The 17,966-nt window shown below is 33.5% G+C and overlaps 1 protein-coding gene across 4 annotated transcripts in view; it reads right to left on the minus strand.

Moving 5' to 3' along the window:
• Nucleotides 1-17,966, minus strand: part of Znf407 (zinc finger protein 407) — a 448,808-nt gene that overhangs the window by 387,840 nt on the left and 43,002 nt on the right. For all 4 annotated transcript variants that reach the window (XM_063231437.1, XM_063231439.1, XM_063231438.1 and 1 more), the window contains exons 2-3: nt 11,589-16,287; nt 6,273-6,387 (exon numbers count right to left, since the gene is read on the minus strand). In XM_063231437.1, the coding sequence (XP_063087507.1) occupies nt 6,273-6,387; nt 11,589-16,230 (4,757 nt within the window). In that variant the 5' untranslated portion in view covers nt 16,231-16,287. The remainder of the gene's footprint in view (nt 1-6,272; nt 6,388-11,588; nt 16,288-17,966) is intronic.

A 17,966-nucleotide genomic window follows, 5' to 3' on the forward strand; every position in this document is an offset into this window, starting at 1 on the left:
GGAACCACGTAACTACGGTGTGCACATACCACTCTGCCACTGTTCCTGCACAAAGAAGACACTCGAAACATTTGCTCAATAAGAAATGAATGAGGAAATTATAAATGCATGATTATACTTCCCTTCTATCTGCGTTATCTGAACCTCCTCTTACACCTCTTATACATTTCTAATGGTCCCATACTTGGTCAAATCACACAGCAACAACCTTCAAAATGTAAGGGATTTTACGAAACAGATGAAAAGGAAGCAGGAGGCAGAGAACAAGTTAATGGGGGGGGGGGGGCGCGCAGGACAAGATGAAGGAAGCCAGAAAGTGGCTACACACTATATTCTGTAGGGGAGCTCTGGAGTGTTAAAGAATCCCGAGACCTCATGACAGGATGTTAAAAATCACTACAGAGACATTTAAATTACCGGGACATTATTGCTTCACAGGGAAAGACAGAGGCCCATGTTTTCAACTAAAACATCAAGAAATTATAATGTTTACTTCACTTCTATTTTGTTGTGGGCTGATTACACTTGCTGGCCTCAGAGTAAACTTAGGACACCCCACTATCCATACTCTTCCTTGGCAAACATTTAACAAAGTATTACCATAAAGAAGGTCAACAGGACATGAAGATGACAGAAGAGTGCCCCTTTTAGCTTTAAGACAAGCTGGGAATGACTTTTCTGATTTTATCCCCTAATTTTACCCCCACTGTCTCCTAGACTGATAAAACAGTTCACTAGAAAATATACTAGAATCATAGATGAAAATAAAACTTATTATTTGACTTTATAACCAAGATATCTCTTAAATTTTAAAATTCTGAACAATTTAGACATTAAAATGTTTTTAAATATTCATGATTTAAATGATATTTCAAAGATTTTAACATCAAAATATACAATTAATGTTAATTTTGTATTCTTAAGTGTCTCTTCTGAGAGTAATCATTACACGACATTTTAAAAACTTCAAAATGGACACATAATATATCATTAAAAACAATAAAATAGTATTTGGACAAAATGAATATGTAATACTTCTTTTATAATAAAAACATTTTAATGTTAATTTAAATGTTGCTTGCAAATCTTAGAGATGCTGCACTTTATGCTGTTACAAGCATAATTCATAACACTGCATAAAACAAACTTTTTATATCTATATATCTTTAATGAAAACAATTAGCTGAACCAAACACTTATTTTATTTGGATACATCTGTAGATGTGATGGGTGTAATTAATTGTTCAGCCAAAAATGCAATTCCATGGTGCTTTTAATGATTTAGGTATACACAGCTTTAGTTCTAAGAGCAGACTAAAAATAGTGATTTTAATTTATTCCTGCTGCCTACAATTACCCACAACCATGTATTTTTAAATATTTCCAGCCTAAAAAAATTACTAATTTTTGCCACTTGTGTTTATCTGCATTTAGACTTTGATTTGGATAAATTAAGCTCTCAAGTGTTCCTTGCTTTATGAAACTCTGCATGTTGTACACTTCAACACAAATAAATGACTTGTACCATTAGAGGTTTAAATAATGTAATGTATTTCATGCTCAGCCTGAAGCTGGATTCCAATGAAGTTGCTAATGCACGTAATGATTAAGTGTAACTCAAATACTAACTGTGTTGTTGAAAACATGACAGGCAATAATTTGGTCTATTATATTCTGCCATTTAATTGCCTAGTACAGACATTCTCTGACACGTTATGAAGCAATGATTTACAATTATTCAAGCTGCAAAGGTCAGAAAGTGACATTATAATCATCTACATAGAGATCCCTTCTAATGCACAAAAACTAGGTAATGCCACACACAAAAAAAGAGTTTTACTGCATTAGTAACTTTCTATTTAAGGTTTCTTAAACTAACTATGAATAAACAGTTCTTAAGCACATTAATACACAACTTTAAAATATCTGGAATCTGATCATGAACCCAGAGGTGACAGATTTTGAAAATGCTTTATTATCTCCTGATTAGGTAAATCCTATTTATAGTCAACTATTTAATTCTATACACATGAAACAAGATTAAACACAGGAGTAGACAACATGATCCCCAAATCATGTATACTGAAGTGCAATGCTATTGAATGCAGGCATACAAAACTTAGGCATCATTTCCTAGGTTTATGAAAATCATAAACCTATTATTAGTTTTTTTTATAATTCTCTCAAAATACATAGTACTGAAAATAAAAACACATTAAATTTCTTCAACATTACACCGCTTATGTTACTGAAAACATAACACAATCTTTAAGTAAGTGCAATAATTAACAACACATGAAAGAAAACAAAAAAAGAGCAAAATCATTTAAAGCAATATTACTAAGTAAGTAGGGAGAATTAAACAGAGAGAGATGGAGTGTTGAATAGTACACTATGAAGGCAAGATTTTGTGCAAGCAACTTTTTTAAAGAACATAAATTTGAGCAATAACAAAATAAAAGTGGCTACTGGGAGGAAATATGTAAGTTACATTTATTACATACTAGAAAAAAATACAAATTAAACTAAATCAGTAGTGATAAAAAAATATGACAAAAGCAGACAAAGTAAACAGGATAGTTACAAGGGGGAAAAAAGCAGGAATTCATCATTACTAACTACATAACTTAAGCACATCACTAGAAGAATATGTTGAATTTCAAAGTTCCCATTTATGAGGAAAACAAATAAGCCTGAGCTATCTTACAAAGCTACTGAGATCAACAAATTAGATATATGGTAACCAAACCACAAATACTGTATACTACTGAACATAACAAATGCTATTATATATAGTATACATATACATATAATATACATTTAGTACATATAATATATACATATAGTATACATAATATATACTATTACATATACCCAGACAGAATTAAAATACGTATAAAAGAATTACCAAAATATGGCATCTAAAATGACTTTTTCTGGTTATTGAGATGTTCAAGTTTTTGACTACTAAAAAATAAAGGTAAGGCCTATGAATGTAATAAAAACGTATTTTTACTTATTTCTAATCATGAAATTATTCATTTCTACGTAAGGATGTTTTCTATTATTTTTCTTACCATTAATGCCTTTCAGATTTATAAATTTTCATGTTTGCTATTCATTAAATGAGTAAATATAAGTATCTCTACATTCTATGAAATTCCTCTCTTGACCCTACTAAATGCAAAAAAAAGTATTAATAAACTACAGTGCTCAAAAATCTATTTCTCCTAAAAGCAAACACAAAATGACCCTGACATATGGTTATGTATGACATGTACTTAAAACCTGAAGCACAAAGCAATGAATTTTTAAAAATTTTACCATGACCTGGGCAAGTAAACATTACTGAGGTAGAAGTTGAATTCCGCTTCTGAATCCTAAGTAATTACATAACAGGAACTAAACTTTTAACACATTCAACTTCTTATGCCAAATTAGCTTAAATGCATGATACAATGTGACTAAGATCACCAATGGAAGGAGGGGAAGATCATCTTAAAATAGAGAGATTCAAAGAAAATCAATGTAGCGCCACACAACTTACACAAAAGGCAGCATTTGTTAAAGGAGTCACTACTATGAAACCTTAAACCTGGAGTCCTCATAAAAACACAAAATACATTAGTTGATGAGCACCAATAATCTCTTTATACAGTACAAGACATAAGAAAGGTCAATTACAAATAATCTGAAACATTATTACTTATCTGATTCAACAAAACATATTACTTGTTGTTTCCATCAATTTCACTATTAAAAAAAACTATTTTCCTCAAGAAAACCAAAAAATTACTTAAGACAAAAAAAAAAGAGTTAGTATTTTAAGTAATAATTTCACTTTTAAAATGTGCACTCCCCTAATATTTTTAAATAGTTTTCAATCAGGGCTACTTCAGAAGTAACCTCTTACAACTCAAATAAAGAAGAGATCATTAACAAACTTTTTTAGACAATATAAAGATATTAACTGGAGAAAAGAAAACATGTAGGACCTTCTGTTTGTGACAAAATTATAGAGTTAATGTCCCTGAAAGATCACTTCACCTTTTAAATTATGATTTTGTAAAATGTAAAATTTATAGCAATTACAGCTAATGAAGAAATGCAGCATGAGCTGCTTATATTCAGGAACTAATAGGTCCACTGAGCATATCTAAGGTTATTTAGCCATCAATGATAATGAATTGATATTGTCAGTGATGTTAATGTACCAACACTCTCTCATACAACTACTGTGATAGCCAATCTCTACTTTTGTTTTGTGTTCCACTTTAATTTTGAGTTACACACTGCACAATCCCTACGAAATATATAAAATCAGAACCTATGACAATCTTTGACATTACATTTCATTCTTGTTCAGTTTCAACTACACACATCAATAAGGATTCTGCAGTTTACAATTCTTCAGTATATTTAGCTTCACTATGAAAATATTTACCCTGTTAAAATCACTGCCATGTAAATTTCAAATTAAATTTCATTTAAAGACAGAAAGAATTATCATTTAATAGTTACATGAAATTCAATGGCTACTATAATCTAAAATATAAAAAATTGTGATCGAGAGTACTTATTCTATATCCACACACACACACACAACCTTGTGGCAGCATTATGAAGCTCAATATATACATATTTGTTTATAATTCTGTATCTTGATAATCAAGCATATAAACTACCAATGTAATACTTTCAGTTCTATATAATGAGCAATTAGTTAAGCAAAAAGTATACTGTTCAAATTATACAATTAAAGCTAATCAATTATGAATTGTTTCAGATAAAATAGTTCAGAAATTATTGTCTGAAAAACTTCCTTTTCTCTTCCCAGGGTCTTAGTAACCCTAATTAAAAAAAAATTTTTTAAAGGATGGAATTAGATTACAAATAACAGAGTATATAAAAATCATATTATTTATTTCTCAGAAAGGGAAAGGAACTGCTTACTGTCACCTAACAGCAAATTTTCACTGGAGGCAGGGCTACTCTCTTTACTATAACTCATATGGTAAAAGCAATAAATGAGATATCTTTTAAGTTTCTAAGTCCTACAGCAATGAAAATGAACCATTTGGCACTTGACCCCTGCAGCTAAACTTAGTAGTAACAAAACTCATTCTCCTACTGATCTTCAGGGGGCTTTAGGGCAATGGTTCATCTTCATTTACTTTAGCTGCAAGTCACTGAACCATCAATTCTGCCAATGAATAAATCACAGACTGTGCTTAATAAAACTGCTTGCAAAGTTATTTGTAAAAATTATCTTAAGGGTCAAAAAGTGCAACTGCATCCTGGGATAAAATACTGTTCAACAAAAAGCAGAACCTGTTTCTGATTAAAAAGATATTTACATGGTAGACTCTTAAGAATTTTCCATTAAAGAAAAAAAGTAATAATATGAATATTGTATAATTTAAATGAATGTGTTGTATTCTGTGAACTAGCCATAAGAACTCCAAGTCTCTTAGGTTTCAGAGTATTTTTATACAGTATACTTATTAATTTCTCTAACATAGTAACATTAAAATATATTTTTAATCAGAAAGAGTATTTAATCCACCTCTGAATATCCTATGATATACCATAAATGTCACAGCATTTAAAACTTTTTAAACATTTCTGCTAAATTAATTAGCTTTACATTAAGGCATCTCTGGTGCTTTTTATGAAATGTAATATATTTAAATGACAATTAAACATTGTGAAGGATTCTGCAAAAAAAGAGCCATTAACCAAAAAAGGAAACTAGTTTTGAAATAAAGTTATACAAAAATACATTATACACTGTTTTTCAGTCATCCCTCAAATAATCCATAATCAGCCATCTGAAATTAAATCTTTTGTTGTTTTCCTTATAGAATAAGTTCCTAGATTAAAAGAATCATTAATGTATCTAAAATTAAAATAGTATAGCAAAAGAAAAAAACATACATATACACCCCTAAAGTATGTATTTTTTATGTCATTAAATGGAATTTATAGTTCTCTCTGGCAATGTGAATGAACATCCTATAATTTAGCCAATTTAGAGATTACAGGTTCAAATTGACCTTGTAGCCTATAAAATTGCTCATCTTCAGTACAGGATTAGAAGTGGGAGAAGAATGTCATAACTGTACTTAAGGAATTTACCATAACAATGGAGAGGAGGATATGCATGCATAATTTTAGCCACTTTTACTCATATCAGTTTTGAATTCTGAAACAATGGATATCTTGCACTGGCTTCCTGGTTCACACAGTGGAGATGACTTCAATTTACTCACCCACAGACATGACACTTGTATTCCCTCATTCCAAGGTGCCTTTTCACATGGTTTCTGGCATCTCCAAGCTGAGCTGTTGCAAAATGGCATATCTTGCACTTGAATGGTTTTGATCCTAAGCAAAATTAATATAGAATATGATTTGAATTTGAGTAATAGCTTATTGATAGTTCAAAAAGTGTTAAATCTTAAATCTTACCTTTAATATAATAATTTAATTTAAGAATTTGTGTCCCCAAAATGGAATAGTTGCATCAATTATGACCTGAATATACTTGATTCCATAATTATTCTACCTGGAAGGCTTTAATGTTTTAGTAAGTGTTAACTTTCAATATTATTTTTTAAGATTTAAAGTTAAAAGTGATATAGTTAAGCAGCACTAAACAGCTGAGACAAGCTAAATAATTTTAAATAGACTTTTTATGAGCTACAAAAATGTTTCTTAACAGCACTCAGTATTTAAAATGAAACATTTTAAAAGCATAAATGCTTATACAATATTGAGTATCTTTAAAAGTATTATCACTGAGTACATTTCCTCATATTCCTCCAGTTCTGAATGCATTCATAGTAATGATGGTACTTAAAATATTCTTCTGCCATTTATCTCAAATGATGCAATATATTAATATCTTAATAACAGTGTGTGAATGCACAGTGAATAAATTATTGTGCTTTAATAGTAATTTTAGAGTAGAAAATTTGTTCTGATTCAACAAATCAAAAATATTAACACTTTGATTATCAGCTTCATGAACAAATATTTCAATATAAAAGGCAATAAAATATTTTCAAAATTTCATGAATAAGATCAAATTTCACTCAAAAATGACAAAACAGCTTCAAAGTCAACAAAATTAATAACATCTAAGATTGCAACAGCAACAATAATATTTAGTAGCAACAATAATGTAAAACAACTCTTTCAAAACAGAAAAATATATATATATGTACACACAAAGATCATTTTGCAATTTTCTAACCATTACATCTTCAAATACATAGACCAAAATCATAATGATAGTTTAAAATTAATATAATATGTTTCTAGATTTTTCATATCATGTTTAGACCTGTTTGGTGAAAGGGCCACTTCTAATATAATTACACAGAATATGAAATATGTGAACCTTCATAAATATACAAAAAGAGCTCAAATAAAAAATTGCAATAAATTATATGTGATCAATGGACCTTTGTGTAGTATCCTTAGGAAAAAATATCTTTCAAGAATATTTTGAAATTGAAGCATTCAGTAAAAAATTTTAGTCTTAAATTTCAACATTTAATTCCCAAAAGTTGACAAAAAAAGTGAAGTTTTTAACTTTCCAACAGAAATTTTAAAAAGTCAACAGTACTGCTCGTGGGCAGACAAGGTTGAATATTTCACAGTTCAATAACAATGAGGCCAAATCTCTTAATACTTCCATTTCTACAGTTAGAAATAGATATTAAATATATTTAGCACCTGAATGGTTATATCCAGTCAGGTATATATGCTTAAATGTCAAAAGCAGGTTGAGATGGCAGCTTACAGCAATCACATTCTATCAATCATATCAGAAACTATAGTTTATTAAAATGATTCTGATAAAACTAAGCCTATCACTACTTCAAAATACTACATGAAGACACAGAATTCTACAATGTTTGAAAAGATAAGAATGAGAAGAACCAATTTACCTATATCTTAAATTAAAATCCTTTAAAGGTAATGGGGCAATTAGGACTTTACTAAGAACATTACACTCAAAAAAAAAAAAAAAGAAAAGTTTCCTCAATATTAATATGACAATCTGGGGCAAAGAATGTAAAACACATCTCCTAGGTTTGAGTCTCAGCTTCACGCACACAACACCTCCACCTGTGACTTGTGCCCTCACCAGTGGCAGAGGCAGATGTGGGCTCCTGGGGGGCTGCACTGGGCTATGCATAGTTCTTCTAGGAGGCACTTAGCCCCGCAGGTCTCAGTGATTACTGCTGGAGTGTGTGGAAGACACGCCGGTGAGTTATTCTGTTGGTTGCTTCACCCAGGCACTGAGGCCTTAACTGTCTTACATTCCAAGCAGGCTGTGTTAACATTTCTTTTCTGTGCCACAAAAATTTATGTAGAGGAGGTAATAGCTCTCTGTATATGATAAAGAAAACCTATCCCTTTTTGTTGCCTTACAATGTTTCCACTTTCAAAACTGGGCCACTCATAAATGCTTATAAGGCAAAATTTGTAAAAGCATATATTTCTAAATTTGTCTTTATCTCAGGTTACTATACAATATCTTAAATAGTTCCATTCCTTGGAACAGCGTTACCCTCAGGAAACCTTTTGTTGTTGCTTTAACTCTGTGAGGTTTTTCAAAGGTAAAACCTAAGAGGCTCTCTAGCTTTCAGGTGCCGTACCACTTTCCAGAAGAATTCCACAGATTTGAAAAATGCATTCAGCACTCAGACCTACAAGACATTCTGTAGCCACTTTCCTAATTGTCAAGTTTATACAGAAGTAACACTAACATTCAGAAAGAGGAAAGAGAAAGGGACAGGAATAGGGAAGGAAACTTAAGCAAAACCAAGTTTTAGGTCTTAAAGGAAAGAAGTAAAAAGTAATGAAGTAACACATACGTCATGTAATGCTTCTCAACTATAGCCTTAACCCTGCAACTGTCTCTAAATATGTTAACATTTCATTTGCTCAGTCATTCATCTGCTCATGTACACACTATTTCAACAAATTACACTGAGAGCCAACTATGTGTGGGGCACATAGAGAGGAGGTAGTAAAAGGAATAGAGTCCTGTGATCAAAGCCTGCAAATGCACTCTTCAGTGATCCATCTGTTCTGTAAACTGTCATGTACTGAGTAATAAACACTGCCAGCCCTAGTTTTAAAGTTTTCAGTGAAGTCGCCTCCTACCTTCCCATATGTGAACATGTCTGTGGCAATGGCAGAAGTGACCAGAGTACTTTGAACATAAGCAAATGGCTTTAGACCATATTGCAGCATAATAATATCTTCCATGTCATGTAAAATAAGAGCTTTTAAAAGAAAAATATAATAGACAAAATGAGCAGCTCTGTCAGTACTACACTAACATGAGAGAAAAGCCTCCTAGCCGGCCAGGCTGACTGCTTACTGCTTCTCATCAGCAAACATAAGAGGGAAACTTTGGGATTCAAAACTCATTTATTTCTTATAATGTGTTTTAATCACACTAAGGATGGGAAAGAAAAGCTTATATAAAACATGTAGTAAATCACAAAATATGAAAATAGGGACTGGAAGAGTAAGCTCTATTCCAGTTAACCATTAATAACAGTCTCTTCAGTACTATTTCAAAAGTCATGTATCAGAAAAGCAATTCATTTTAAGATGCTCCAAGAAAAGAGAGAAGGGGGGGACTAGATTTAAATCTGGAGACCAACTTCCCCAAAATTGACTTGCAAAATCGAAATGACAGACTGGTACTATATACCCAGGACGGGTATTCTCAGTGGTGATTCAAAGCACAATAAAAATGTACTAGCCGATAAGAGGAACACAAGATGTTAAAAAAAAAAAAGTATGCTAACTTTTACTAAATGTTACAATCAATGATGTAACTTATATAAGTAGGGTTACTTTGTCACATATTGATAGTTACCTCACTTTCACATCCACATTAACTTGATTTTAAATGCAATTAATACATATAGTCAAGGAAGACTAATGGACTACATTCTGCACTTAACCTGGTGGACATTTTCAAATGGCACAAGTGACCAGTGCAAACCTATTTTGCATTGTAAACGACTAAATAAATCTTAATGGATTAAGAATGATCAGCTATCAACACACAAGGGAAATTAAGTGCTGAAATGCTTACATTGATTATTTTAAATTATTAGCCTTACTCTGTTCTTGAATTTGTATGCTTTTAGTGAGCTTTAACACATTTACAAGACTTATTGACTATAATTACAAGAGAATTCAAGTAATGGACACATCAATTATAGGCAACATGTCTTGACCAGACAGTTGCATAAAGAATTCTAAAAAGAGCTCCATTAGCATCTTCCTCTTAGTTTTATTCAGCTTTATCTGCCTTAAGAGGGCATATTAAGAAGATACATATTTTCTGTGAATGTGAACAAGCTTAATTTCTAAAACTGTATCATTTCAGAAAGTGACTGCAACAAGATACTGACAGAAATATTAATAAGGCAAATAAGTAAGTATTTAAATTTACTCCAAAATACAGATCTATCTGTTTTGAACAGCTTAAGTTGAAATCACAAGTATAGTATATATATTTACCTAGATTAATCTTATGTAGGTTGATTTTTCTTTCCTCAATAGAAAACTTTTATCTATCTTTAATCACTCTATACTAGTAATCAGGCTCCATACTTTCTTATCTTTCTCCTTATAATCATGCACTAAGTTTCAAAAACTGCATGAATTTAAAGTATAGTTTTAATAATAAGCCATTATTTAAAAGTACAGTAAAATAAACCTTACAGTTTTAATGAAAATATGTTCATTGAAATGTGAATTTATTATTCAAATCCACTCATAAATTCAACCATGGAGACAGAACTTGTCTAAGCAGTGCACAATGATTTAGAAAAGCTGTCTATTTAAAATAAAGAATGTATGGCAGGTTTATAGAAACAGTGCCTTGAATTTTTACATAAATTTAGAACAGCAGCTTATGCATTTTCCACCAAAATTTTTTAATTTCTCCCTAAAATTAAACATTAACATGGAACACTAAATGTGACAGAGTACAGAAACTAAATCAAGTGCTATCTCTGTAAAAACCAAATCCCTAGCACATATTAACTTGAAAATTGCTAATTTTGATCCTTGAAGGCAGAATCTTGTTGCCCAATTATATAGATGGATATAAAGTATCTGACCATGAATATTTTTAAATTCCTAAAATTGTAAGAAACTTTTTACTAAAAGACAAAAACTATTTAAAATGTCCTCTGAAATCACAAAGTATCACTTAAGATACACTTTGGAAAACCAAATAATTAGGGCATAAATAAATGAAAAATTGTCAAAGTCAAGAGTTTAACACCAGCATCAGAGGAGGGATGAGGCTTTTTGGCAAAAGAAACTTGTCAACTAACCTGCCTTTGAATCACTAAGGCTTAATTACCCTAGAACTGTTAAGTGTCAGCAATAAGTCGAGCACCACACAGCAGTGAAATCTGAACTAGGAGGATGGCCAACAAGCAATCAAGGTGGGGCTCCAAATCTGGATAGGAACAAATGCTCTTTCTTAATACTTGCATTTTAAGGCAAACAGGTCTGCTACAAAGTTTACATACCTGTATGTGTGCGAATGTGAGCCAGAAAGGCCATTGAATTGCTACTTCGACACATCTTCCCACAGTACTTGCAAACATTTCCCTGGTTTTCCTCTCTCTCCCGGTTGATTTGCTCAGTGTCTTCCATTATATACTTATTCACCTCCCGCAACAATTCCTCATGCTGTCCTTTAATATGTAGAAATAAATTCTGTTCAGAATCAAAGGGCTCTGTACACTTGACACATTTAAAGGTGGCCCCTCCCTCTGGAAGTTCTTCTACACTGGCTTGTTCATTTCTCATATGACCAGCACTAGCCAAATGCTGGTGAAGGTTGCTTTCTGTATAGAATGATTTCCCACAGAGTAAACAATGAAAATGTTTCTCTTTTGTAGGGTGCTTCATGGCTATGTGGACATTCAGTCCACTCAGTCCATCTGCTAAGAAGCCACAATCATCACAACGGATTCGTGAGGACTCGCTAAAGGAACTACCTTCAGTTTTCTTCTTTTTCAAGCCTTGAGCACAATCTTTTAAGGGCAACTCACTAATTCTCATCCCCATTCCCAGTAGACTCTCTTCCGGTTGGTCTATCAATTCACTATCTTCAGCATTCTTTATTCTAATTATAGAAGAATCAAACCGGCCAAAACTATACATGGCTTGCCCTTTATCATTAATACTGATTATAGTTTCGTAAACATCATTACGTTCAACAGTCCTTTCAGAAACGGGGTCATCCTCTTCCAAAATAACTTCAGTTTCATGTGGTGAATTCATCAGAATTTCCTTATTCTCCAGGACAGAATTTGCTTGCACATCTTTCAAATCTTCTGAACTGTGTGCACATTCAACTTTGTTCTGATCAGTGCCATCTCTGGATGTTATCATAGAGGTAGTACCTTCAGCAGACTGCCCTCCACTGAGGACTCCAGCACACAAGTATTTGTCAAGGACTTGACCTCTGCTACTTGCTGCATTTTCTCCATTGCTTTCACAGTGTGTACTTGAAGCCATTATGTCATTCAACATATCATGGTTTTTCTTTTCTGTCTCACAATTCAAATCTGAGCTTCGTGAATTTTCATTTTTAAATCTACTTGGGGAGCCAAAACTAGAGGAAATATTAACAGATACTATCGCAGGTTTAATATCTTTCTCCTTGACAAGGGGCTGTTGCAAAGTCTCACAAAACGAATGGTTTTCATTGAGATTAGATTCTCCCTCAGTTTCAATTTCTACAGAGTTAGGAGGACAGAGTACTTTAGATATATCTAGATTAGTATTCTCATCTATAATAGAACAGGCAGCATTTCTAGATTTCAGATTATCAGATGTTTGTTCTGAAATGATCTGAAACTCTGCAGTGTTTTGTGACTGCTCCTCTTCAGTTATGATGATGTTTTTGGACATTTCTGTAGAACCTGCTTCTACATTAGAAGAGCCAAGATATGACTGCCTTTTCATTTTGTGCTTCTCTGTTGCTGCATGCCTTGTCATCTCTCGACGAGTCACTGCATAGTAATCACAAGCCATGCAATAAAACTCAAATTCTTTTGTATGTTTCCGTTTCACATGCAGCTCTAGAGAAGCAGAAGAGTGAGCATTAAACTCACAGTGTAGACACTTATTATCACTTGTACCTGTAACATCTCTCTGGGAACATGCATCACCATGCTGGAGAAGGTCCTCCGACTCTACTGGTATTTGGTCCTTTCTATCAGTAAGATGGCCAGTACCTTCTCCATCTACAGAATGAAATGCATTTTCAACTTCAACCTCAGTTGGATTTCCACGATCATCTAATGGCTTTTCCAAAACAGAGGTCTCCGACTCCACTAACTTGTTAGCAAGTTCATCTAAATTATTCAATGCTGACTGGGTATTCTTTTTACAAGCTTCAAGATTTGCTCCTTCAGGACCAATAATGATATCTGAACTTTGCTTCCCATTTGCTTCTATTTCTACCCGTCCTTTATGTTTCTTGGTGGCACAATGACGCTCCATATCTCCCTTAGTTACAGTATAATATTTACATACTTTGCATAAATAACTATACTGATGACTGTGTTTACGCCTAATATGAACGGTCAAATTTGTAATACTGGAGGCCAAAAGACCACAATGTGAACATGTCCTTGAGATGTTGCCTTTGGGTCTCCCTCTCTTTGGAGCAGTGGTCAAGGCTAAATCATCATCTTTAGTAGTAACTCCAGATTGTGACAATTCCTTAGGCATTAGTATGCTCTTCTCAAGATAGGTATGTTCTTGTAACTGCACATCTATGTGGCCTTCACTCCTTCCACTTCCAGAAATGTTCAGATCTTCTTTTTTATCATTTGCACCAATACATACCCTTTCGATGCATTCCTCAAAGCTTAAGCCAATATTATTTTTCTTGGCATTCTCGAGATGCTTGCTTCTTTTAATGTGTTTCTCCATTCCTTCCTTGCTCAATGAATAAAGATTGCATGCTTTACACAGAAAATGATAGTCCTGACCATGCCGAAGCTTTATGTGTCTTGTGAGAACAGTAGAAGATCTTGTTTTATAAAAACACTTCTTACATTGAAACTGGGGCTTACTTGAGTGCCTTACTTCATGTCCATGACTTACTCTAGATTTAATAGGTTCTTCCTGAACTGTTTTCCCTGATTCATTCATAGAAGGTTTTGTGTTTTCTAACTCCAAAGTACTTAAAGGTAAGGTCTGTAAAACTAAATCACTGTTCAATGATACAGAAGTCTTTGGTTGAACCAATAAATTAATATGTTTCTCAGTTGCATTGTGCTCTTCCATGTCACTCTCAGATAAGAACAGATTACAAGAGTTACAAAAAAACCCCATCCCGTGCTTTTCCTTCATGTGTTCTCTAAGATTTACATCATTCAGAGAAATAAAGGAACAACACTGACAACTCAGGACAGAAGCTGTTTGCTGATGCTGGTTATTGTGCAAATGTTCCTCTAAGTCCCTCCTTGATGCACCAGAAAAGTCACACATCTGGCAATAAAATTTCATCTCTTTTGCATGGCACTTTTTCACATGGACTTCCAAATCTGCCCTATTTGTAGCTATATGATCACAATTTGTACACGTATACACCATCTGATGGTCAGGACCTGGCTTTGTTGTTGAGGAGTCCAGGTGCATGGGATCCAGAAGGCTGGAGCTTATCTTGTCCTGCAACACTTTTGGAGGGTCTGAGGTAGGCACACACAGACTCTGAACATCATTGTTCACATCTTGGTGTTTCAGCACTGGCTCTCCATCATTTGTTTTCATTTGTGTTCTAAAATGTTTCATATATATCCTCTGGGTTTCAGTTGCGCCTCTTTTATTAATTCCTGAAAGATTAAACCTTTTCTTTGCCTGGCCCTTCAAGATAAAAGTGCCACTTGATCGCCGAAAGCTATTACTCAACACTAAAATGTTTCGTTCAGGCCTTGGCCTCGAGGCGATACTGATACTATGTGGTGTTTGTAGGATATTTTTGGTAGATTCTGATTTATCTAAAAAATCCTCAGAGGTTACATATCCTAACTTTTTATTTTGTTCTTCAAGATTTCCACCTGTACCAAAGGAGGTAACATTTTCTTCAACAATCTCTGCTTTTTCTGATAAAGTATTATTGGATGGCATCATTTCAACAAGGAGCTCACTGCCACTGCCACTATGCTGAGAAGTGCTTCCTCCAGAGTCTTTAAATTTGCTCCCAATGTTTTGTAAACCTTTTGAATGCCTATTCTTTGTTCTTGGTTTTGCCCGAATATTCTTGGTTCCTGTTATACATGTTTTTTTAGGAAAAGATTGTTTTGTTAAGATCTGTACAAATCCTCCACGAGCAGCAAGATTCTGTCGCCGGAGATGTGTTTTGCCAAGATAGTGTGCGTGCAACAGGTTTTCCTCCACACACTGGAAGCCGCAAAGATCACAAGAAAAGGCTTTCTGTGGTCCATGTGTACGTTTGATATGGATATGGAGAGCTGTGCTGCTCTCTGCTTTGTGGTTACAGTGACAGCAGGCATGTTCTTTAACATGCTGCCCATGACATTCAGCATGTTTTTCCAAATCCAAGCACGAAGAAAACAAATGACCACATACACTACACTTGAAAACTGTATCTACATTTCCAGTGGTACAACTAACACTCATTTCTTTCAGAGGGAAAGGAGATTCTCTTTCTGCATTCATTTCCTGAGCAGACTTGCTTTCAGTATCTGTTTTCAGAGAAACAGCATCAATAGTTTTAAAATCACAAGAGGATGGCATAGCATTTAAAAGATCTGTGCCTCTGTCTGAGCAGTCCTTCAGGAAGGTCTCCTTTCCTGCTTCATCTAACAAGACACCCACTTCTGAAGCTGAGCTAACTGGAGTGTTGAATCCACAGGTGCTCTCTTCTGCAGATTTAAGAGGCTCTGCCTCCTCTAGTCTCATTCGTTTGGCAGCATGATTATTTCTGTCTTCCTCCATAGCAATGCTGCCCAAGCTGGATGACTCTGAAAAGGCTCGTTTGCTTGTGAAACTCTCAGAGGAATGTGCTATCCCATCAGATATAGGCCCACAATTGTCATTACTAGATGAAACACTTTTCAAGTCTTTTGTTTCCTTGTTTACATTTTCATCCTCATCATTGTCAGGTTTATTATCAGAATCCATCATTAATAAAATGCAGGTGATATTTCTTGTATCAAAGGAGGCTTAATTGGCACTGAAAACCTGTGAAGTAAATAAACATGGTATTCAGCCATTGAATGCAAAGAAAATGCACATGTCAGTCTGAAACTGAATGATAAAAATACCATGAAACTGGCCTTATACAATTTCCTTTACACACTTAGAATGTGATCATATGTATAAAGTTCTTTATGAAAAGCATGCAATGTAATTTGTTGAACACCACACCATATGACTACTGACTCAGAAAGCAAAACTATGATATCCCCGAAAGAAAAAACAGGTATTTTCAGACAGCCCGCAAAAAAGAAAAAATCAAACAACAAAAGAACTCATTCTTCAATTCTGTACCCCAATAGATTTCAGTTGATTACTACACACACAAACACATACATACACACACACACACACACACACACACACACACACACACACAAAGAAGCTCTCCTTTCAAATTACATTACAAGGGTGGCAAGCATGAGGTCTAGAATTTAATTCCTGGCATCAAATTACAATGTAGTGAACTCCCACTTTGTAAAATAGATGAGAACAAAACTTGTAAGACAGAAGTCTAGAAGTCAGACCTTCCCCTTCTTGACCTCCAAACAGAAACCTAAATCCTACCTTAAGAAGTCATTTTCCCCAAAGAGCTATGCTTTTTCTAAATAGATCCCAGTTAACAAGATATACTATATATTCTCACCACACATCATCACCATTCATGCTCAAGTTTTTTTACCAGTGAAAATTCACTGCTCTTCCAGTTGTCAGTTATTAACTTCCCCACACACTAATTTTGTATTGTCAGATGGTTAATGGCAAAAGGAAAGGCCAGTGGTACAGGACAATTGAAGTAAATTTTTAGAGAAAATTTTGTATTAATAAAAGCCCTAAAATCAATATTACTGATTTTTTCATGATGTATAATTAAATTTAGACCTATCATTTTCCATTTACTTTACACTATGATTGAAATTTTCAGATAAATGCTATTTAACTTTAATACAAAATCATCAGCGCATTACAGCCTCAAGGTAATGATACGTATTTTAACTATTCTACTTATTTTTTTCATGAAGACTACAAATAAAATGAAGCCTGTTTTTTTGATTCTAGGAGCAAGGAAGAAAAAACAATATATGAGACATAGCATCAAAACCATAAATAACAGAAGGTAAATTCGATTTCATGAAAATGAAAAGCTTCAAATGACACTATGTTTTAATAGCACTAAAAGAAAGTAAAAAAAAAAAAAAACACACAGAATAGGGAAAAAAAACTACACATCATATATCTATATATCTGATAATTTGCATTAGAATATACAAAGAACTCTTACAACTCAATAAAACTAATTTTCATATAAGCAAGGAATCTCATTTGTTCAAGAAAACTACAGAAAAGGCCAATAAGCACATGATAAAATACCCTCAGTCATTTGTCATTAGAAAAAGGCAAATCAAAATCAAAGAAACAGGACCCCACAATGTGCTGTATACAAGAAACACATCTGACTTAAAAGGAAACTCATAGATTAAAAGCCAAAGAATGTAAAACAGTATTCCATGCAACAGGAGCCCAGAAAAAAGCAGGGGTTATTATTCTGTTTGCAAACAACGTGAATTTCAAATCTAAATGGATTAAAAGAGATAAAGAAGGCCACTACACACTTGTTAGTGGAAAAATTCAAGATGAATAACTAACAATTATAAATATATGCA

The sequence above is a fragment of the Cavia porcellus genome, unplaced genomic scaffold, assembly GCF_034190915.1.
Source record: "Cavia porcellus strain 051 isolate PalLab524CR breed Dunkin Hartley unplaced genomic scaffold, mCavPor4.1 scaffold_20, whole genome shotgun sequence".
Taxonomy (NCBI): domain Eukaryota; kingdom Metazoa; phylum Chordata; class Mammalia; order Rodentia; family Caviidae; genus Cavia; species Cavia porcellus.